This window comes from Rhipicephalus microplus, chromosome X (genome assembly GCF_043290135.1).
Source record: "Rhipicephalus microplus isolate Deutch F79 chromosome X, USDA_Rmic, whole genome shotgun sequence".
Taxonomy (NCBI): Eukaryota; Metazoa; Arthropoda; class Arachnida; order Ixodida; family Ixodidae; genus Rhipicephalus; species Rhipicephalus microplus.
The window spans coordinates 352,097,825-352,121,373 of record NC_134710.1 but is presented as its reverse complement, the minus strand read 5'-3'; the positions used below and the strand labels follow the sequence as shown (position 1 = coordinate 352,121,373).

The 23,549-nt window shown below is 44.4% G+C and overlaps 3 protein-coding genes across 3 annotated transcripts in view; 1 reads left to right on the top strand and 2 right to left on the bottom strand.

Moving 5' to 3' along the window:
- The window catches only part of LOC119161148 (piwi-like protein 1), a 292,627-nt gene that overhangs the window by 92,186 nt on the left and 176,892 nt on the right, over window positions 1–23,549 (bottom strand). The window contains exon 12 of the mRNA XM_037413500.2: window positions 6,485–6,625. Coding sequence (XP_037269397.1) covers window positions 6,485–6,625 — 141 coding nt within the window. The remainder of the gene's footprint in view (window positions 1–6,484; window positions 6,626–23,549) is intronic.
- Window positions 2,236–3,833, top strand: LOC142777010 (uncharacterized). The gene is made up of 2 exons (XM_075881319.1): window positions 2,236–2,884; window positions 3,498–3,833. Exons 1-2 carry the CDS (start codon window positions 2,828–2,830, stop codon window positions 3,831–3,833), a joined length of 393 nt encoding a protein of 130 aa, XP_075737434.1. The 5' UTR covers window positions 2,236–2,827.
- LOC142776343 (uncharacterized) lies at window positions 3,754–6,036 on the bottom strand. Its single transcript, XM_075879850.1, has 2 exons — window positions 5,076–6,036; window positions 3,754–4,459 (listed from the first exon to the last, which is right to left on the bottom strand). The coding sequence occupies exons 1-2, from the start codon at window positions 5,729–5,731 to the stop codon at window positions 3,880–3,882; spliced, it is 1,236 nt and encodes a 411-aa protein (XP_075735965.1). The 5' UTR covers window positions 5,732–6,036; the 3' UTR covers window positions 3,754–3,879.

The following is a 23,549-nucleotide window of genomic DNA, read 5'->3' as shown; positions in this document are numbered from 1 at the left end:
CACGGAGGACATGACTCAAACTTCTCGGACATTTTAATGCCATGACCCTATAATTGTAGCTTTTGTTTATTTTTTCAGCATGCCGCAAATGTTTGCACATGACAGTACAAGGCTGCTACTGCTAAATACCACATCAAAACAACAGTTATATGCTTTCCATAAACGTCAACACAGCAAATTGATAGAGTATGCGGCTTCATGTCGGACAAGACTTACCTCAAGGCATAACATCGTACACTGTATTATCATGAAGGACCCGAGAAATGCATTTCGCAGTGACTCTGGCGTCCTCATCTTGCGTTGTCTGCTCCACATCATAAACTTTAATAAAAAGCTTTACTCCTTTGGTTCGATTCGCTTCTCAGAAGTGCTTGTCCAGATCAGAGATCTTTGTGAAGCCGCACTGCAAGCGGTACATTGTGAGGTGACCGAAACGCAGCGCGCGCTATCTGCACGAGCACGTAAGCGAGCGGCAGCGCATTGAAGCGAAGGGAAAACACGCCATCTACATCCCCGATTTCTACTTTTCTACCAAAGATGGAGCTGCCTGTCCGGAATCACAGCGCCACTATGCGTTGCTTTGGCTTCCTATAGCTAAGCCGTAACATTTGTGGTCGTCATGGCAGATCGTAAAAATGTCCGGGTCCAGAAGCGGCACGCGTTCGTTGGGAGATAGCAGTTCTTGCGACTTCGTTGCCTCTGCGGCTGATGTTATCGATGCATCGAATAGCAGCGAATAAGAGTACGATGAGCGTTTGTCAGACCCCTAAGAAAAGTAGACTTAATGATTCCAAGTCAACTTTATCTACCGTTCCACATATAGGTTGACTCCGATTATAGGTCAATCCCCGGACTTTAGAAGACTGTTTTATGGGAAAAAAAAACGTAGACTTATAAGCGGCAATACACGGTAACTTGTGAAGTTTTACATGTCAAATCCGTTATACAAATATGAGGCACGCTATAGTGAAGAGCTCCGGAAATTTCAACCATATGGTGTTCCAATGTACACCGATGTCATACAATACCCACCACCACAGACAGGAATGAACCCACGACTTTAAGATCAGCAGGTGGGCACTGTAACTACACCGTCATAACACACACCCCAAAAATTCTGCTGTCATAGCTGAGGTAGCAATGACACGAAAATTGTTGCTCATGTAATGGTGTCTGGTGTCATAAAGGACAAAAAGGCATCACCACCAGTGAAAAACTATCACAATCATCCAACTTTTTCTGAAGCACCTTCCGCAGTAGTTGTGCTGCACCACTACTGTGCCGATATGCAAGGAAGTGAACTTGCACTGGTGTGATTGACTTTATTTTACTGGCTCAGGATGCAGTTCACAATGCAGCTAAGTACATGGTGCAAATTAGTCAGTGCTACTGTTTGGAGCATGGTTATGCCCAGTTCCGGGCAGGTACATGTTAACGGGGTTTTCCATTGATACCCCTGTCACACGGGCACTTAAAAGTCTTTTAAGTAAGCGGTCTTTTTGCGAAAAGGAGTTCCTGACAGCAGACACACGGCACAGAGCGAACGCCTTTGAAGAAGCGGTCTTTTTCGTAAACGGCGTTCGTCGATCTCTTTTACGGCTCCGAATGAGTAGCCTCGAAACCAGTGGGCGCCAGCAATTTTCGAGAGGTGGAAAAAAAAGAGCAAATGCTCATTTTTCTGTCAATTTCATATCCTGCAGAAGGTGTAATGAACTCTTTTAATGGTTATTTCCTTTTCTACTCTCGTAAGCAGCTACAACGCGTCGGCAATATCACGTGGTGACGCTCGGTCTCGCGCCGCGCCATTTTGCACAAGCGAGGAAAGCGTGGCAGTCGTGTGTTTGCCCGTCATTTAAGTGGTCCGAGTCGGGGCGTCTATGGCCAACTCCGGAGATCAAGCAGCCGGTGCCCCACGGAAAAGGCAGCGTCTGCAATGGTCAGAAGCAGACACGTGGAGCCTAATCAGACTCTGGGAGGACAACCTGCACTCGTTGCGAGCGCAGAAGCACAACGGCGAGGTGTACACCAGCATCGCGGCTGCACTCACAAGTGCGGGTGTCTCCCGCACGAAGGACCAAGTGCACACAAAAATAGAAAATCTGACACACACCTACAGGTGAGGCAAATTATTTGAGTAAGCTTGACGCGTCTTAGCGGCCTGTAAGCGTGAGGAGGGAAGTGAGACGACAACAGCGATCATGGGAAAAAATGATTTTTTTTAAATTGTATTGCAGGTATGTTATCGAATGCTTCCAGTAAGTTTACTGGCGATTTGAGCAGCAGAATTTTTTCGCGAGCAGGTGAAGCGCATTTGGCGTGGGAAACGTCCGAACAATCTTTTCGAAACGACGCCCCACCGTAGGCAAAACGTTGAACACCAAGTGAATGGCCACGTTTGGAAGCATGCTTATCGCGCGTTTTAGCCGCACACAAAGTTTCTTTTCGGCGATTTGCAGTGGAATTGCTTTACAATGACGCGATGTTGCAGTTACACATGTTTAAGTACAAACGTCAAGAAACGCGTCTTTGTTGCTTGTTAAGCGTGCAAACCTGTCATGTAACAAGAAGGAAACGCGCACTTGATGTGGCGTAGGTTTAACAATTCGCTTCTTTCTACTTTTCGCCGCGCGATTGTACATTTTGCATGTACCAGTGGTTTTCTCAGCGCGCAGTTGTCAGTCTTGTAACATCTGTTTAATCATTTATTTTCGTATTCTTCAGGAAATGCCTTGAAGAAAAGACAACGGGCTCGTCCCCACCAAGCTGGACCTTTTTTGTAGAGATCCACAGATTTCTTGGAAGCCTGCCTGTAAACGACCCCTCTTTAATGGAGGAGGCTGGGATCAGCTCGAGCCCAGCAAGCAGCAGTCCCTCAGTTGAGGAAGTAAGTAACTTCTAGTGGCAGCTACATTCTTTATTGCAAGCAAGTAGCAGCGTTAAGTGCAATGGCAGTGGCTTTTTGTTTTTTGAAGCTGTAACCCACTCTTTGTACCAGTGTAGCACAGTGTGCACCACGTTGGTGCTTCATGTTTGCCTTTAGCCATGTTCTCCGAGATATTGTTGCTGTAGTGTTTTAAATAAACCAACAAAGAAATATATTTTCAGAAAGCATTTTCTTTTGCGTTTAATCAGCCACATCACCACAATAAAGTATGATTTAACATGACATGGTGGCACAAACCAGAACAAATATAACAGGGACAATCATAAGAGTACATTCTGGGACAAATACTGCAGTGGCTGAAATACATCTGCACTCACATTGCCATTTCGGCGTCACAGAGCTTTTGGAACCATTACACCAGTCCTTAGGGTAAACGTAATGGTTAAGCAATTCGTGTGGGAGTCAGCATTGTAACACAAAAAGCACTCTTGTTGACATTTCCTTCTCTATGTGACATTTCCATCACTCAGACGTATAGCACACAGTTGTTAATGGCTATTTCACATGTGAAAATGTGCAATCACCGCATTTCTGTCATTTTCTTGAAATGCAGCTCATCTCTGGCATGGTGACCGGATCGTCAAGTGACGATACGGAAGTAGATGCACCCGAATTCGCACAGGCTTCAGCAGCACCTCAGCAGCCAAGCAACATCCAAGACTGTGTCACCGGGCGCAGAAACAGCCCAAGCGACAGTGGAGATCGCGCCCGCAGAAAACGAAGAAAATACACAGGTGCCGAAATGAAGGAGAAGATGCTGAATGAGCAGCGACTCTTGAGGGAGCAATTTGAAGCCGCCCATAAAGAGGAGATAGAGATCCGAACAAAAGCATTAAAGCTGCAGGAGAAACTTGTGGATGCAATGGTTGATTTTTTTAATAAAAAGTGATGCGATTTCCTGTACTCATTCCGGCGATTCTTGTGATTGTTGCGTTTTAGTTCACTTGACTGTAGTAGTCCACAAGCGCGGCCCTTATGTCTGCTGCGTTTCCAACTTGGACTTCTGTTGTGCATGACGGCTGTGGGAAGTCAACGTCTGACTGCTGCACTTCATTTAACCACTGCGGGTGGACATTGTCATTGAAGTGCTCACAAATGTTGCTTAGCACGCAGCATGCCCGTATTACTAAGCGAGCATTGCCTACATGGCACTCCATCCTTTTTGCAGTGAAGCGGAACCTGGCCTTAAGCCTTCCAAATGCATTTTCAACAATTCTCCTAGCTGAACTTAAATGATAGTTGAACTTTTTTTCACTTTCACTAATCTTCCCGCGGTGTCCAAACGGCTTCATCAGGCTGGGTGCCAATGCAAATGCTTGGTCACACAGAATTAGTGGTGGTACTACTGTCCCGGCTATGGTGGCAAGTGGAGCTTTAAAAAGGGGACCCTTAATAGCATTGGATATTTGCGAATACCCAAACACGTGCGAGTCATGGCAGCGTCCAGGTGCTCCAACGTTGATATACCTGAAGCGGTATCTGTGATCCACAAGTGCCAGCAAGATGATACTATACCTGCAAAAAACAAAGAGCGTGGCACGTAAGGTGAATGCAGCGAAGTGCAATAAACACCAAATGTGTGTGCGTGTGTTTTTGTAGTTGTTACAGTGGTGCAGCTACCTTAAAGTACTATCACAAAAGCATGTATATTTGTGTACAGCTAAGAATCCGCTGTTTTCTGTGGTCATTAATGGAGCCAGGGATTTTTTTTTTTTTCTTGCAGCCTTGTCATATGTCTTCAACATAGTAGGTAATAGACATTAAGTTTTCTGCAGATGAGCTGCTGCTTTCTGCGGCCGTTATGAGCATGTCGGAATTATCATTGCAAATGCAATCTGGCATCTTCATGCTGTTGCATTAAAATGCTTACGTGAAAATTGCGTTGCTTGGCTTGCTCTAATGCCTGTAAATGATGCGAGATGGTAGGAACCAATTGTGCGTTGACGAAAGTACTTCGCATTGCTTTTTTTTTTTTTTTTTATTGCGATGTGGACTTGCCCTTGTGGCAGAGTTAGGAGTGAACTATATAGCGTAACGAAAAGGTTGAATAGTGCTGTTTTCTAGGCACATTAAAATACGGTATAAATCATGCTTTTTTTTTTACATTAAGAAGTTGTATTAGGCCACTTACCAGCCTTTGTAGTTGTAGTAGTCTGTGGCATGCTCCTTAGGTGGCGAGATCGGAAAGTGGCATCCATCCAAGGCTCCGACGCCTTGGCGGAAACCGGTGACGGCCTCGAATTCCTGAATGTGCCTCGCCATTTCCTCTGGGGTCACCATTTTGATCCACTCGTGTTCCAGTACAGCGACAACAGCCTCGCAAAACTGCCTGTATAAGGTATTTACTGTCGAGCGTCCAACGCCGAAGAGGTTGGCCACAGTCCTATCTTCGGCTGACGAGCACAGCTTGTATAGGGCAATGCCGACTCGCTTCTCAGGAGTGATGGCTTCACGCATGTTGGTGCACTGTCTTTCGAGCTCACTGCGCAAGCTCTCCACAATGAAACGAAATGTGGACGGGTACACTCGAAAAGATTGTTTGAAGTTCTGCTCACCGAGGTGAGGTACAGTTCCCTCGAACCACCTCTCGTTTCGTCTGAAGGCCCAGATCGATCGATCGCAGGCTTTCTCCGACAGCTCCAGTGCGCACAGCAAGGAATTGCTGAACAGAATTTGCTGCTTTATCCTCTCCTTGGCGGCTTTTGCAGCGTCTGCCTCGCTTTCCAGAGCGAGAAGGCAGGCCATGAGGCTTGCAATCCTCGTTTTTTCTCCCGTATGGTCGCCCATAACGTGTCGAGAGCAGTCGAGACCAGCGAAAAACAAATACGGTAAATAAAAGCCCAGGGATGCCAGACGGACTTGCGCACGTCGCTAGTTATGGGAATGCTTTCTTATATAGTGCAAAAAACATTCACATTGGTGTTTCTTGATCTCTTATTCTTAAATTTATTTGAAGAAACAAGCAGTGCAACAAGTTTTTAATTTGTACATCGTGATACATCGTTTAATTTTCATTGTTTCTCTTTTAACTGCTAGCGCCACGCTTTCGCTAGCGTCTTCGAACGAAAACACTAAAAGGAGATCGTTGCTGCCGTGTGTCTGCGCCGCAAACACCCCTTTGTTAAAAGTCTTTCAACTTCGTAAAAGACCGCTTACTTAAAAGACTTTTTACGCGCCCGTGTGACACAGGTATGACACAATGAGATTTCCCCCTTGAATGAAACTTTTGGATGTCCCGTAAGTTTTTTTGTAGCAAGAATTGACACTATAAAAATATTTGAATACTTAATGAATTCACGAAATCTTAGCTATGACTTACAGTAGAAATAGCAACTGGGAAAAAAAATAAGTTTTTTTTTGGCTAACAAAATATTTAGTGTAGTAGTACTAGCTTTTATTAACTGCTTCATTTAAGTATTACATTTTGTTACCTAGCTCAATGAACAAATCCAAAAGACAACCAAAGGCTACCAATACACCATCTTTGCAGCAAAAAAAGTCTAGGCATAAAAAACAAAATGAGTAGCCAACTATACTCACACTCACTGCACCGGATTCCAGCGACAAACCCCAATTGCCAAGGACCTTCATAGCATCTGGGCAATCCTTAACTCTCTTCACATACTGAGTCAGCGAGAACTGCCTTTGATTTGGGCTCACTCTTGTCTGACTTGCTAAGTCCTGTGCAAAGAAGAAACAGACAGTTGTAACCTCACAGTCGGGTGTTGTTTTCGTAAGGCACTACGATTTGCAACATGACAACTCTAGCATCATCAGAGTGCTTAGGCACTGGTTTTTCAGTTTTGACCAATAAAAAATTATGAGCATGCATCTTCTGGAAGATATTTCTTGATTGTAAAGCCCCAGGTCATATTGTGAGTCGATAATAGCTAGCTAAACCTCTCCCTCAATTTGAGCAAAAATAATTTATTTCATACCAAACAAAAATTTCAGTGAAGTCTCATCCAAGAGCACAATTAAGACGAAAATTGCACTATGAACCAATGAAAAATAAAAAGAAAAAAACTAACACTCCAACACAGGTTCATAACGAAATAAGACAGCCTCCCATTAATTAAAGCAAAAAAGCAAATGATTCCTTAGTTGACTTTAAATGCCACCCCCCCCCCCCCATGTTTTTTAAAGAAACGCTTAGTCTATTATGGTTGATCATAATGTGGCTCAACTGTACTAGCAACATTATAAACTTTAATCGTGTCAGAAAATATTGCCACAATGCGGCAGCCTGGCTTGGAGTGCTGCACGGTGAATTGAAGTGGCCCGTGGTAGTTGCATACTGGCAAAACCAAACTATAGACATACACTCAAAGCTCGATATAACCTGGATATAACGAAATATTGGTTATAACAAAGTAAAATAAGAACAGTCTTGCAATAGCTGTAGTGTTAGGAAGATACCTTTATGACAAATTTTTGAATATAACCAGGTTATTTTCATGCAAGATGCAACCTCGCTTATACACATCCGGTTTTTGCAATGAACCGCACTTTATGATGAACCTGTTTGGTACCCTCAAAACCCACATAAAAATGTATTAAACACCTCTATTATACATAACATGGACACCACATTGTACAAAGACTATGTGATACAGTGCAAGGGAAAAAAATCAACTTTTTTTTTTGTTTGTTTGACTAACCAATCTAATCAGGGTTCGTGCAGGTTTCCAAGGTGAATATTCAAGGATATTTAAGGACTTTCCAGGACCTGTGTCAAGTTTTTCAAGAACTCAAAATGGCATGTAAAGCTGCAATTTTGCCCTATAAAATTATCAAAAATGACTCATTTTATTGCACTTACAGTAAAAAAATGCCTATTGCAGACAACCATATTTTCGTGTGGTTTCTATCGCGTTCATTACTGCTGCACACAATGACCAGTCATAAGTTGGTGGAACATCATACAGTAGCCCGAAATCATATTAGTAGCAGGAAGTCGCACCAAAACCGCGGCGGTAGCCTCAATAATGCCTCGGTGTCGAGTGGCGTGGTGCGTAAGAAACAGTCTTGCCCACATGTGAAATCAAATTATTCGTCTCTGTGTGATTGGGACGACGGAGAGAAACCAGTGCCCAACATCTCCGAGGTCATGCTCCATGCGCAGCAGTTTTCAAGAACAAAAAATTCAAGAGTGTTGGGTTGTGTGCAAGTAACAACTGTCACTTCACACTCATCCAGTGCATACCTGTGCATTCTTTTCAAGCATCTTTTTTCCTGTTCAAGCAGCACGCTGCAAATGTCAAGAGTGAGAGTTGTTCGTTAGCATTCTTCTTGTGCGTGTTATTTTCGTGCGCCCTTAGTGCTTACAGAGAAGCTGAAGCACTTTTCTAAAAAAAAATGACCTTGGAGCGTGTAAGGACAGTTTGATCCCATCCCTGCTCAATCAGAAAAGCGATGTGAAAGTTCTCCAAATTGAATGCCAATAGCACTTTTCCGAGAAAAAACCAGTAGCTGTCACCGCCGGGCTTCTTGAGATAGCGAGAGAACATGGTGACGTCATTCTCCATATGCCGCGTCATCTACAACAGAAACACTGTTGAAGTGTGCACTCTTCGATTAGTTCCGGCAACGGCACAACACGGGTTAGTCATGAAGTCCATGGTTGAAGATAAGAAAGAACACTTGCTCCGGGCCAGAGGAAACGAAGATTACTAATGTTTCCACGTCTACACTCGCGGGGGCAGAGCAAGACAAGCTTTTATTTCTCCTGTTATAAAGCTCCTGCTGCTAGAACCGCGAAAACAATTGACATGGTCAACAATAATGTCGGTCCTTCCTAAACACGAAGTTTGATTGAATTCTAAAAATCCCTTCAGCTTCCCTTCAAGTGGAGCACTGCATATACCGAGTTGCTTGCTATTTAACACTGTTGCTATAACTTTGACTGCTTCGCCGTCACCACAAAACTGGCTTTTTTTTTTTGCACGTGCAGTTCTGAAAAACAAAACCACGTGCACCCACCCCCCATTACTGCTCTTCAAATGGAGAGTTTGACAGGTTGACATGCCGATCCACCATGTTTAGAAGGCCATAATGTCAACACGAGAGTGCACTGCTAAGGAATTTCGAAGGTCTTGAAAGATGGGGAAAAATTCCAAAACTTTCTCAAGGGCCTTGAAAACGCATTTTTATTATTCAAGGAATTTCAAGGATTTCAAGGACTTGTATGCACCCTGCAAATATTCAGTTAGGAGTTAAAAATAAAAACTTGCACGTCCCAACTTGACTGTCAGAAAGTACTGCAAGTAAAGGCACCGTATCGCCTCTTGAATTGGAAAATTTGTTTTTCTGGCAGTTCATTTGGCTCTGTGAATCAGTTTTCTTGGCTTTCAAATCTCTCCTGGATCATGAGCGTATCGTGTGTGCACACGCCTTGATCGTGTGCATTTCCCAGGGCCGCTACCTGCACAAGCTTCACTTAACAAGGAGTCGCTCCAGCTAGTGTGCTAGCTTGTTTTTCAAGACCCAAGTATTTTCTCATTTTTGTCCTGTGCAAATTTTCCTAGTCTACATTCATCTGCATACCTCCATTTCCATGCTGCACTTTGCCATGGGCATTAGGCACAGGAAAAAGGATGCAATGCACCATCTCCATGGTGCAAACAGTTTTCCTTGACATCAGCATTTCACAAGGCATCAAATACGATGTGCACATTTCAGTTGCGCACAACAGCATTCAACGCGAAGTCGCAACAAAGTGCGCTCCATCGCCATTAGGTGATGCCGAGGACACAGTGCCGGCTTTTCTGGCAGGAGACTGTTACCAATGCGGTTTCAATTTCGTTTATACAGGTAAACCTCCTTATAACGAACCTCCATATAATGAATTCCTTGACATAACGAAGTTTTTCTATTTCTTGCCATTACCCCATAGAAGCACAAGTATTTGCGACCTCTATGTAACAAAGTAACAACGGGAACGATCCTTCACAACAATTTTCACCACGAGGCCACGAGTGCGCCGCTTCGCGCACGGCGCGCTCGTGGCCTGGTCGATTCTCACGCATAAGCGAGTGCTAAGCGGGGAGGCAAGCGTGCGCCCTACGAGCTGGCATTGTCGCTGTTCTTTCCGCCGTGGGCGCATTCACGGATGTACCCTCCCCCTCCTTACAAACCAAAAAAGAAAACTAGCTTTCAGTTCGCAGTGGCACGCTTTTAATTAGCATGAAGTGCGGGGCCACGCTGCAGATGGAGGGCGCTTTACCGCATACTGCATTCATTCGAATTTAGGCCGATACTTTTCTAAAAAATTTCTTTGTATCAAACCACAGGGTCAGCTTAGATTCCATGATTTTGAAAAGGGCATCATCTTTTCATTAAGAAGAGTGGTGCACAACTAGCGCCACCTCGACGGAATTGTAGTCGTAAGCAGCCGAGCCAAACTGGCTTAGGTACACACAAGAGGCCACCATTTTGATCATTATGGCAAGGAGAGCCCTTCGTCGTTTCTAGTCGCGCTTCGAGTGGTCCGTACACAGCATAGCTCAACGGCACCAAACAGGCGGTGTCATTATAGTGCCACCTATAAAAGGAAAGTTGTCCTAGCCATGGAGTTGTCGTCCAACATTCAAGCCGAGAGGAACTTTGAAGTGGACGAAAAAAAAATGTGCATTGCTGGAGGGGCTGCTGCTGCAGCGTGAAAGCGAAAAATCGTGAAAAAGTGTTTTTGAAAAACCATATTTTTGGATTGTATATCACATAAACTACCTATTCTGTAAATATCACCGTCTAATTCAACGATTCGCAGAACGCACTAATTTACGAATTTTAAATACCTTCTACTGAAAACGAGGAAACCGCACCGCAAGTGGACATGGAGGAGACTTAATGGCGAAAATAAGGACGAAATAGACTTTATAATGAGTGCACACCCAGGCATCGTGCAGGATGTGGAAGTGGTTGGCAAGGTACGATGCAGTGACCATAGAATGGTACAGTCTCGAATTCGCCTAGACTTGAAGGAACGACAGAAACTGATACGCAAGAAGCCAATCAATGAGCTAGCACTGAGAGGAAAAGTACAGGAATTCAGAGTCTCGCTTCAGAACAGGTACTCGGCTCTTAGTGAGGAAACCAACCTCAGCGTAGATGCAATGAATGATAATCTAACGAGTATCATTAGGGAGTGTGCAGTGGCAGTTGGTGACAGGGTAATTAGACAGGACACTGGCAAACTTTCCCAGGAAACGAAGAATCTCATTTAGAAGCGTCAAATCATGAAAGTCTCAAGTACAACAGACAAAATAGAACTGGCAGAGCTTTCGAAGTTGACTAATAGCTGCAAGGTATGCGATGTAAGAAGGTATAACATGGAGAGAATTGAACACGCTCTGAAAAACGGAGGAAGCGTCAAAGCAGTGAAGAGAAAACTTGGGATAAGCGAAAATCGAATGTATGCACTAAGGGAAAAAGAAGGCAAAATAACTACCAAATAGCGGTGGAAATTTACAGAGATCTGTACAGTAGCCGGGACAACCACGATCTTAATACTATAACAAATAGCAGTAACCCAGATAACACCCCACCAGTAATGATAGAAGAAGTTAGAAGAGCTTTGGAGAGCATGCAAAGAGGCAAAGCTGCTGGTGAGGATCAGGTAACATCAGATCTGCTGAAAGATGGAGGATAGATTGTGTTAGAAACTAGCCACCCTGTTTACAAGGTGTCTCCTGACGGGAAGAGTACCAGAGTCTTGGAAGAACGCTAACATCATCTTAATACATAAGAAAGGAGATGACTAGGACTTGAAGAATTACAGGCCAATCAGCTTGCTCTCTGTAGTATATAGCTATTTACAAAGGTAATTGCTAACAGAGTAAAGAAAACATTAGAATTCAATCAACCAAAGGAACAGGCTACTCAACAATCGACCACATTCATACTATCAATCAGGTAATATAGAAATGCTCAGAATATAACCAACCGCTATACATAGCCTTCATAGATTACGAAAAGGCATTTGATTCAGTAGAAATATCAGCCGTCATGCAGACACTGTGGAATCAGGGCGTCGATGAAGTATATATAAACATCCTGGAAGAAATCTACAGGGGATCAACTGCTACCATAGTGCTTCATAGAGAAAACAACAGAATACCAATCAAGAAGGGTGTAAGGCAGGGGGAGACAATCTCCCCAGTGCTATTTACCGCGTGCTTACAGGATCTTTTCAGAAGCCTATAGAATGGGAACAGTTAGGGATAAGAGTCAATGGAGAGTACCTTAGTAACCTGCGCTTCGCCGATGACATTGCATTGCTGAGTAACTCGGGGGACGAATTGCAACTCATGATTACGAAGTTAGACAAGGAGAGCAGAAAGGTGGGTCTTAAAATTAATCTGCAGAAAACGAAAGTAATGTACAACAACCTCGGAAAATAGCAGCGCTTCGAGATAGGTAATAGTGCACTTGAAGTTGTAAAACATTATGTCTACTTAGGGCAGGTAATTACCGCGGAGCCGAACCACGAGATTGAAGTAACTAGAATTTGACAAGCACTCTCAAATTATGACATAGAGATTGCCACTATCCCTCAAGAGGAAGGTATATAACAGCTGTATCTTGCCGGTACTTAGCTATGGAGCAGAAACCTGGAGACTTACAAAGAGGGTTCAGCTTAAATTGAGGACGACGCAGCGAGCAATGGAAAGAAAAATGGTAGGTGTAACCTTAAGAGACAAGAAGAGAGCAGAGTGGATTAGGGGACGAACGGGGGTTAAGGATATCATAGTTGAAATAAAGAAGAGGAAATGGACATGGGCCGGGCATGTAGCGCGTAGACAGGATAACCGCTGGTCATTAAGGGTTCCCTTCTCTAACCCGCTTCCCTTCTCTGGATTCCCAGAGAAGGGAAGCGGGTTAGGGGGAGACAGAAGGTTAGGTGGACAGATGAGATTAAGAAGTTTGCGGGTATGAATTGGCAGCAGCAAGCACAGGACCGGGTTAACTGGCGGAACATGGGAGAGGCCTTTGTCCTGCAGTGAACGTAGTCAGGCTGCTACTGCTGATGATGATGATGATGAATTCAACCCCTAAGTGCAAAAAAGATGCTATTTTCAAGGCCACCGCAGCGCCCACAATGCGCAAAGACCAAAATCAAACCAAATTTCGCGCGCGCACGCCATTCCGAGACCATGCAGCTGCCCCACGCCATCTTGGTCTCGTTTTGACCTAAATTTTTTATGATGATATGTGGGGTTTGAACGTCTCAAAACCACCATACAATTATGAGAGACGCCGTAGTGGAGGACTCCAGAATTTTCGACCACCTGGGTTTTTCAACTTCGACCACCTGGGTTTTTCAACGTACAGCCAAATCTGAGCGCACGGGCTTACATTTCCACCTTCATCTGACCGTGAATTTTTCCTCTCTCGCTTGCCGCCTTTCAAAATGACGTCAACGGCGCGGTTCAGATGCTATCTGCATTTCTGCAAGATGCAATGCAGACTGCTGATTGGCCAGAGCAGCTTATTCATATCTCACGGGCGAAAGCATGTCCGCCATTGGCTGCTGTGCTGGAAGCGGGGGTGGTCTCTCCTGGCGATGTCACGTCTGGCGCACTCGTCTCGCTGTTGCCATAGAATAAAGAATGTCTGTTGCTCTCTGCTCCATCCGCTTCGATGGACAATTGGTTACGGTCAGCTTTTTGCCTTGTGCTGTATTTTCCATCAGTTTTGTTTGTTTTTTTGCGCAAGTTCTATGCCATTTACTTTTGTTGCTGTGGGTGATGCCGGCAACGAAACCGAAGACGGTGCGCTAGTTCGAAGCAAGGCAGCGCGTTACGCGGATTCTACGAGAATCGAAATTCTGCTTTTCTGCAGCAAAACCCAGTGGCTAAATGCTTGCACCGGCGAAACTGTGCTGTCGACTGCTACCTGTCCAGAATCCTACAAACCCTGTGTACCTGAAGCCGCGAATGCATCGAGCGTGTCCGAGATCACTGGATCCAGCACGTGGTTTGAATCGGTCCCATCGAGCGTGGCACCGAGTGTTGCTAAGACCGCCAGACCCAGCACTTCTTCGACATTGGGGGCCTATAGTGTGCATGGGCCATCGACCCTTCATCTGAGGACGCACTTATATTTAATAAATATCGGTGGACAGATTCTCTATCTTAACTGTGTGCACTAGTGAAGCTACCCTCGATTCAAGCTAGTACAAAACACGAAATACGTAAGTATCTTTACCTCATTATTCATGACCGTGTTCAAATAAGGTACGCTGAATATTTGGATATTTTTCGTACTGAAACTTCTAGACATTTCCATTCAATGTTTATACCTGCACCTACTGTTTCCACGGATTGCTTTAAGTATAGCTTTTTCTAAGAGCTATCAATGAATAGAATTTGTTGAGCGATAAAGCCGTTTCAAGCTCATCCATAGACATGTTTCTAAATTACCTATCACATATCCTTGTTTGTAATTAATAATGCTTTATTTGTCTCTGCATGCTTTAGTGCATTCAATGATTAAGTTCTTGATTGCGTTTCTTTATGAGTTCATTATTGTCCTCTAATTTGTTACTTCTGATAATATTTATTTACTATGTTCTGTTCTTGAAGGATCGCTATGTTTTCATGTACTTCTTTTTCCACTCCTGCAATAGCCCTATGTAAGGGCTGATAGTATCAGTAAATAAATAAATAAAATAAATTTCCTACCTAAGGAAGAAATCGATGCGAATGCGAGTTGCCAAGACGCCGTTCGCGCTAACTTGAATCTACACCAGCACAAAAAAAAATTTGAACCAATGCAGCCAGCTTTTGAAAAAGATGCTCTACGTAGCTCTGAAAAAAAAATTCTAAGCGGCACTTAGAGAAGATGGAGGGAAGACGAAAGAAGAAAAACGTGCACAAAGACACTTCAAGCTACTCTGCTGGAGCTTTTTGAGGAAAACACATATGCTGAACTTCCAAAGCCCGTTGCCTCAAATTGGATTTTTTAGCTTCTTGTCGTGCCCCGCCACGGTGGTCTAGTGGCTAAGGTACTTGGCTCCTGACCTGCAGGTCGCGGGATCAAATCCCGGCTGTGGCGGCTGCATTTCCTATGGAGGCGGACGTGCTGTAGACCTGTGCGCTCAGATTCGGGTGCACGTTGAAGAACCCCAGGTGTGGAAATTTCTGGAGCCTCCCCTACGGCGTATCTCATAATCATATGGTGGTTTTGGGACATTAAATCCCACATATCAATCGGCTTCTTGTGGTGCTAAGGAAAGCGATCGCTCAAGAACTGCTGTCAGATTTGTGTGCCGTTTCGTGCCATTTCTTTTATTCTGCTTCCCGATGATTTTGCCAGAGTGTAAAAAGCTTTTTTTTTTTTTTTTTTCAAAATTGGTGACATTTGTTATTAATAAATAATTACTTTTTGATAAATGTCATACCTACTGGCTACATCAAATTCAAAGTTGCATAAAATTTTTTTGTAGTGGAAATTGAAAAAAAAACGGCTCTTTAGTGCCCTAGGATACCTATTCAGGAATGACCGCAAAAAATTTCAGCCTTCTTGTATGTCCTGAGATTTCTTCCGGCTTTTCCTCAGGCACACAAGTGAACCACCCAGTTAGACCTCAGACTGCCCCTAGAACCCCTGAACACAATTTCATGAAACTGTCGTTTTTCTTGTTTTAATGTAGTGAACATACCCTGAAAGTTTCATGAAGATATCTTAAAAAATGAAAAGTTTGGTTTTCGGGGTAGCCTCCCCCCTTAGAAGTGCAGCATATCCAATGCACTTGATGGCACAGAGGATTGCACATTGTCTGACGACAGTGACAAAGAGGTCAGTGTCGAGGGATGCAGCAGCGACGAGTCGAAATGAGCACAGCATCCGCAAGCGCGGCATCTTTTACGATGCAAATAACTAAAAGCAGCACGAACAAGAATGACAATACACACAGAACAGGGCTATGTTTTGTATGCGGCTGTATGTTTCTTTAGTTATTTACATCATGATCCAACTGCTTTGTTTCATCTTCATATTCAATAAATGTTATCTCTTTGTGAATGGTGTGTTGGCTGTTTCGGTCAGCCTACATTTGAGATAAATTTTTTTTTCTGGGCTTTAGACTTTTAAAGGGTCGGCCTAGAATCGGGATCGACTCGAGTAAATACGGTATGATGATGATATTTGATGTTTTGTAGCGCAAGGGCCATTTCACGACCAAAGAGCGCCAGTTCATCTTACTAAAAATATGGACAATGATTGTGATAAGCGGCTGTATAAGGGCCATAAAATTCCTCGCGGTAAGGCGGGTAAGAACATACAAGTAATAAAATCATGACCATGCCGTGAAAGGTGTGTGTGGTGTGAATAGATGACAAAAGTTGGTGATAATAAAAGACGATGGTGGATATGTATGGCATTAACACAAGTGCCTCACTCGTTCATACCCTTGCGTCCAAGGGCCGTGAGGCAAGTGCTTTCTTGTGTAGCCACCGCAGCAAGAACCTCTCTGGAGAGGTCGTGCTACGGAATGCCCGGGTATGTGACATGAAAGCTATGAATTTCTTTTAAAAACGCTAACAATGATTTATGACTAAAAAGCGGTTCCCTACTGACGAACATTGCAGGGTTTAAAGGTATATATTGTCGGTAGGGTAATGGAAAATGTTGTTTTCTTAGAGTTTCTAAGTGTTTGCACTGGATTAACATGTGAAGGACTGTTAATGCTTCACCACATCTGTCACACAATGGTGGATCGTCACCAGACAAAAGATAAGTGTGTGTCGCGTATGTGTGTCCTATCCCGAGTCTCGTTAGTATTACCTCTGTATGACGCGATTTCGATACGGGCAGCCAATGACCAAGGTGTGGCTTAATAACGTGTAGTTTGTTTTGTGTGTGTGTATCCCACTTGCTCTGCCAGTATACCCTGAGGTTTCATTTGAGAGACTGCTTAAGATCAAGGGCCGGGATTGATATGGGTGTAGGTGCAGTGCTTTTGTGGACGGATGCAGCGAGCTGATCCGCCCTCACGTTGCCTTGAATCTCACGGTGCCCTGGCACCCAGCACACTACAACATGTTGTTTGAGTGTCTAGAGTGTGCACAAAATGGAGTAAAGTGAGACAAGGACTGGGTTTTTGTGTTTTTTAAGAGTGTGCAGAACCGTTACCACACTGAGGGAGTCCGTATAAATTACTGCTTTTTGTATTTTTAATTGCTTGATGTGTTTAGCTGCCACAAGTATCGCATAAGCTTCCGCTGTGAAGATACTTGTGCCTGGATGTAGAGGGCCAGCATCCGAAAAGGATGGGCCGACAGCAGCGTAGGACACTGAGGAGTTAGACTTGGAGGCATCTGTAAAGAACTCAGGACGTGTGTATTTGTGTTGAAGTTCCAGGAAGTATGTTCGAATATGGGCAATAGGTGCATGTTTTGTTACTTCTAGGAAAGACACATCGCAGTCTATAGCCTGCCATTGCCACTGTGGCGGGTATGCTACAGGAGCCATTAAACTGTGTTCAAGTGACACTCCAGTTTCTTCAGCTAGACCCTTCAGGCGAACTGAGACGGGCTGCCTCATCGAAGGCCTGTTTTGAAACAGAATGTAGCTCGACAGATCATTAATAGTAGAGTATGAGGGGTGCTTCTTGTCTGCTTTCACCTTAAGGAAATAAACAAAGGACATGTAAGTTCTCTGCAGATGAAGCGACCACTCATTTGACTCAACATAAAGGCTTTCTACGGGGCTGGTGCGAAAAGCACCCGTAGAAAGGCGGATGCCCAAATGGTGTACGGGGTCCAGCATCTTCAAGGCACTTTGAGTAGCAGACTGATAGACAACGGCCCCATAATCTAAGTGGGTGCGAATGAGATATCTATAGAGGTTCATGAGGCATTGCCTATCACTACCCCACATAGTACGTGACAGCACTTTTATAACATTCATTGCTTTTAAACATTTTGTTTTTAAATACTTGGTGTACGGTACGAAGGTCAACTTGTTGTCCAAGATTAAGCCTAAGAATTTATGCTCGGCTTTGACGGACAGACGTTGCCCGTTCAGTATGTCAGGTTCCGAGTGCATGCCTCTCTTTCGGGAGAACAAGACACACGTGCTTTTTTTGTGGGTTCAGTCGGAATCCGTTTTCCTCTGCCCATTTGGAGACCTTGTTTAAACCTAACTGAACCTGCCGCTCACACATTGCCAGATTGCAAGATCTAAAGCCAAGCTGGACGTCATCGACATATGTACAATAAAACATATTGCGAGGAATGGACAAACGCAAGGAATTCATTTTGATGAGAAAAAGTGCGCAGCTAAGTACACCACCTTGTGGCACGCCTGTTTTCTGGACAAATAATTGGGAAAGAACCGTGCCCACTCGAACACGGAATGTCCGGTTTGACAGGTAATTTTCGATTATGTGAAACATTCTTCCGCGCTCACCAAGGTGGGACAGGTCTCTTAGAATTCCAAAACGCCATGTTGTATCATAAGCCTTTTCGATATCGAGGAATACAGAGAGAAAATATTGTTTATGAACAAAAGCGTCCCTGATCTGTGCCTCGATATGAACAAGGTGGTCTGTGGTGGATCTACTTTCTCGAAACCCGCACTGAAATGGGTCGAGCAAATTGTTTGTTTCAAGGATATGTACAAGCCGGCAGTTTATCATTTTTTCGAAGACTTTGCACAAGCAGCCTGTAAGTGCAATAGGCCTATAACTCGAAGGTAAAGAAGGGTCCTTGCCCTCTTTCAAAATGGGAATAATAATAGCCTTTTTCCAGGAGGTAGGAATACTGCCAGAAAACCAGATAGCATTGTACAAACAAAGTAAGATTTTTCGTGTTTCGATTGGTAGTTTTTTTAACATTTCATACACCACACGGTCAGAACCTGGGGCAGAAGTACTGCAGGAGTTTAGAGACGTTCGCAGCTCAGCTAGACTGAAAGCTTGGTTATATGCCTCGTATCTAGTGCATTTGTGTTCGAGTTTCTGCTTTTCTATTCTTGTTCTGTATTTTTGGAAAGTGTCAGTATAGTGGGATGAGCTGGACACCTGTTCGAAATGTGCACCGAGGAAGTTTGCCTGATCTTCCAAGGTATCACCCTGAGTGTTTACGAGTGGAAGTGTGTGTACTTGTTTTCCTGCTATCCTACCGACCATGTTCCAGACTTTAGCCTCCTGTGTGTATGAATTGATCCCTGACAGAAACTTCTGCCAGCTTTCTCTTCTGGCCTGCCGACGCGTTCTCCTGCCTTGAGACTTTATTTTCTTGAAGGTGTCAAGATTTTCGGCTGTCGGTGAGTTCCAAAGCAGCCTCCAAGCTCTGTTTTGCTGTTTGCGCGTGTTTCGACATTCAGAGTTCCACCATAGCACACGCCGTTTTCCAGGGTGTCCATTTGTTTGTGGGATGCATTTTGTTGCAGCATCAATCAAAAACGCTGTGAAGTAGTTGACAGCAACATCAATGTTCAAAGTACATCTGTCATTCCAACCTAGACGAGCAATCGTATAAAAGTGTTCCCAGTCGGCTCTATTTATGAGCCACTAGGGAACACGTGGTGGGCACTCAGTTACTTTAGTTGTGCTCAAAACTATGGGGAACTGGTCACTTCCGTACAGATTACTGACGACTTTCCACTGGAGTAGAGGCACAAGAGATGGAGATACTATGCTTAGGTCTATGGAGGAGTAGGTGTTATTAGCGAGATTATAATAGGTTGGTCTTTTCGATTTAGGAGACATGTGCTCGACGAGAGAAGGAACTGTTCCATCAGTCGACCTCGCGCGCCATACCGAGTCACCCCATAGCCTGCTATGCGCATTAAAGTCTCCAAGGAGAACATAAGGCTCCGGAAGTTCATCAATTAGAGAGTGTAAATCACTTTTTTGCAGCTGATAGCTAGGAGGAATGTAAATAGTGCAGATTGTGATCAGTTTATCAAAAAGAACTGCTCGAACAGCCACTGCCTCAAGGGATGTTTGGAGTAGTAAGTGTGTGCATGCAATTCCTTGATTCACTATGATGGCAACACCTCCGGATGATGTCATGGCATCAACACGGTCCTTTCGGAAAATAACGTATTCTTGAAGAAAATTTGTGTGTTTTGAATTAAGGTGTGTTTCTTATACACACAGCACTTTTGGTGAGTGTTCGTGTAAGAGTTCTTGGATGTCGTCAAGGTTTCTGAGAAGGCCCCTGACGTTCCATTGTATAATTTGAGTGTTCATGGTGAATGTAAAATAGTGCTGTGTGTACGAAAAGCGAGTGGCTGTTTAGACAGGGAGTTTGACTTCACTTAACAGGGCTGTCACCAGGCCCTGTTATCTGCTTTTTTGTTTTCTTGGCGCGCTCCAAGGAGCCACGCCGCTCTTCGGCACCAAGGGTACCGACGTATCCATTGCCTCCTCGGAGGCACTGGATGCCCGTACGTGCGGGCTGTTAGTTCGAATTTAAAGCCTCGCCTGGTGAGGTGAGGCCTTGAGACCCGAGGACTCTGGAGTCTCCGGTCTCTGTTTGGGAGTAGGCGGTGTAGCCTGGGCTGCAGCCGCCTTGGGGACAGGTGCCACAACCACCGGCTCGGTATGCACAAGCCGAAGGAGTGGCGAGGGCTGGTGCGGCGGTGCCCACTGACACGCCGCATCAGCGTATGTAGGTCAATAGAATGGAGCGACTCTTCGCCGTGCTTCCTTAAGGGGAGATGCTCCTCGAAAAACTTTTTCTTCAGATATTTGTGACAGCTCAATGAAACTTTCACCAGTTATAGAGTTGGAGCTCCTCTTTTCAAAACTGCTTTTATTTTTTTCATGGCTCATTTAGTTAATTTTTTGCAGACCATGCATTTGTAAAAACAATGCATTCTTGTGCAAGCTAAGGCAACAATAGTAAGCACAAGAAAGCTCTAAAAATAGCCATTGTTGCTCCTAATAAATTGCAGAATTCAATAAAGCAAAGAAACATTGTGTAACATTTGTGCGCTGGCCTAGAAAAAAATTCTAATGCTGAATTTGAGTTTTACCATACTCAAGGAATAAGCTTCTGAAATAATCCAGCTGAATATGCTTTGGAGACCTTTGAAAGTTGTTTATTTGAATTCAGGACATGTTAAACTTTAAGTACGCCAAGTTTCATTGCAATCCGACTACGTAAAGCGTACAAATTATAGTGCACAAGCTCTAAAAACGCCAAAAGATAAGGAACTGAGAAAAAGCGGTTTGAAAGTTCAAAAACATGTTTAATACTATACTCTTCAACCAATCTCAATGAAATTCACAGAGAATGTCAGCAAAGCTATCTTGAAAAAGTTGACAGTTTCAGAATAACCCAGCACTATATATTGGACCCTTACAGCCTCTGCACGTTGTCTCCTTCCAACGAGCATTTTTTTTTTTTTTTTTTTTTTTCCGTACTGCGGCGACGGGCCGTTGCTCTTGGGCTCATTCGAGGTTTCAGCGGCGGTATGCACTTTTTTTTAGCCAATGGCAGTTCTTGTGACGCACCGGTTTTTTAACACCAATGATTGCACAAAACCCGCACAAGCTGCTCGTGTCCGATGCCGATCACACGCGGTGCGACCACAGACTTCACGCTCACAGCGAAGGTGTCCCGTGCACTGCTGCTGGCGGACGTCTCCTCGCTTCCACTGCATGACTGATACACGCGGCTTGACGTATACGTGGACGAAACAACAGTTGCAGCACATGCGTCATTTCGGCGCTAAAGTTCTGAAAGTGATGCCAGTCCTTATCGTCTACTTGCCATTACTCAAATAGACAGCTCGCACCGCCCGCAGTTGGAGCATACTACGCCACTGACGAGGTTCTGCATCGCATCGGTCTCACAAATAAATGTGCTTCCGCGTTCGTCTGACACATGCTTTAGTCGTCGAACATCTTTATCTCTCACTCTGAAGCGCTGATGAAGTCATCGACGGTAGGAATAAAGCTCGAACAATCCAAATCGGGTGCGTCGCTGCTACCGCGGCTAGGCATAGCAGCAGACGGACCTCTCGCTGGCACTCACTGTTTGCGTTTAGGGTGCCTTCCCTCGTACTGGTGCCGCGTAACGAACTTCCGTGAGCGAAAGTAGCATTTCTCGCCGGCATCCATGGCGTGGAAATAATAACTCCGGCGGTTGTGTTCGTCGATGTCTCGGCGAAAGCAGGAGAACGAAGAAAGCGCTCGCATCCGGCTGTGCGGCGGAATGCTCGCAACCAATGGCAGGGCTCCGATCATACCACGTGACTTCATAGGCCAAGTCGCCACACTAAAATGCTGTGGGAAAACAATTTTTTTGTTGTATTTTTAGCATGAATGCCGCTTTGCCGAAGCGGGCTCTGGGAGAAGAGGGTTAGGCCTACATGCCCGCGAAATTTCAAGAGCCGGCGATGCCGTAGAGCGAAGTGCCGCGTGCGTGAAAATCGGGTAACTTCGCACTTTCACGAGCCACCGCGAGTTCTTTAATTGCATTTTTCGATAACTTCTAGCTGATTCTCAGCTTTGATTTTTTTAATATATTAAGGAGAAGGGTTGGCAAAATACAAAACGCAAGAAAACACAAATTCGACTTTTTCGAAAAAAATCTCGGTTTTTCGACCCGCATCTCCCCTTAAATGTAATGTTCTCCTTCCCCTTCAACGTAATTATTTCTTCTTTTTTCCAGTACGTGCAGGAGCGTGAATATGCGGCATGGTTTCCTTCGCAGTTTACAGTGTGGCGGTTGTTTGCAGTTCTCAGACACGTGGCCTAAGACTCCACATTGTGCACAAGTCTGGCGACCACGACAGGTTTTAGAGCCATGGCCATACCTCTGGCATTGGAAGCAACGACGAGGGTTTGGTATGTACGGCCTGATAGATGTCTTCGTGTACCCTGTTTGAATAGATTCCGGTAGTTTACTGGATGCAAACGTGAGTATTAAATGTTTTGTCGGTGTTTCCTTATTATCTCTTCTGATAATGATTCTCTGTACATTAGTGACATTTTGGCTCTTCCACCCCTCCAAAAGTTCAGTCTCAGTCAAGTCAAGTAAGTCCATGTCAGATACCACTCTGCGAGTTGTGTTCATTGATTTATGTGGTGTTATGGTTATTGGTATGCCATCAAAATCTGAAAGACGGTCTAGCTTTTCAAATTGTTTTTTGTCACGGATTTCGAGGAGAAGGTCTCCACTAGCCATTTTGGTTACCTTGTATCCTGTGCCAAGAGTTTCGGTAAGACATCTAGAAACTAGGAAAGAAGAGACGGTCCTGGCTTGCTTTTCAGTTTTTTCACAGTGGATAACATGAAAGTGAGGATATGTTTCTTTTGGCTGGTTGAAAAAATTTATATCATCGGTGCGTACCCGCTTTAAGCCGGTACGATCAGACAGTAGGGGGAATGCTCTATGCATGCCTGTCTTATTTTTGTTCAGCAGCGTTGGCAGCCACCCACCACGGAGCCCAACGAGGGGACGCTACAAGCTTGCGGATGCTGAAACCTGCAGACGCCAGCCGTACAACGCCACTATAACCCAATGCGCCTAGACCAAGGTAGGCTATTTGCACAGGGTTAACCCTAGCCGCCAGGAAGTTTGGAAGTAAACGGAAGAGAGTAGAAGACAGGACAGATAAATAGTAAGAGATAAAGACGAAG

Excerpts from the sequence above, each read along its gene's own strand:
- LOC142776343 (XM_075879850.1), bottom strand. The coding sequence starts at position 5,731 with ATGGGCGACCATACGGGAGAAAAAACGAGGATTGCAAGCCTCATGGCC. Across the intron at positions 4,460-5,075 it reads TACTACAACTACAAAGGCTG|GTATAGTATCATCTTGCTGG; the intron begins GTAAGTGGCCTA and ends TGTTTTTTGCAG.
- LOC142777010 (XM_075881319.1), top strand. The coding sequence starts at position 2,828 with ATGGAGGAGGCTGGGATCAGCTCGAGCCCAGCAAGCAGCAGTCCCTCA. Across the intron at positions 2,885-3,497 it reads GCAGTCCCTCAGTTGAGGAA|CTCATCTCTGGCATGGTGAC; the intron begins GTAAGTAACTTC and ends CTTGAAATGCAG.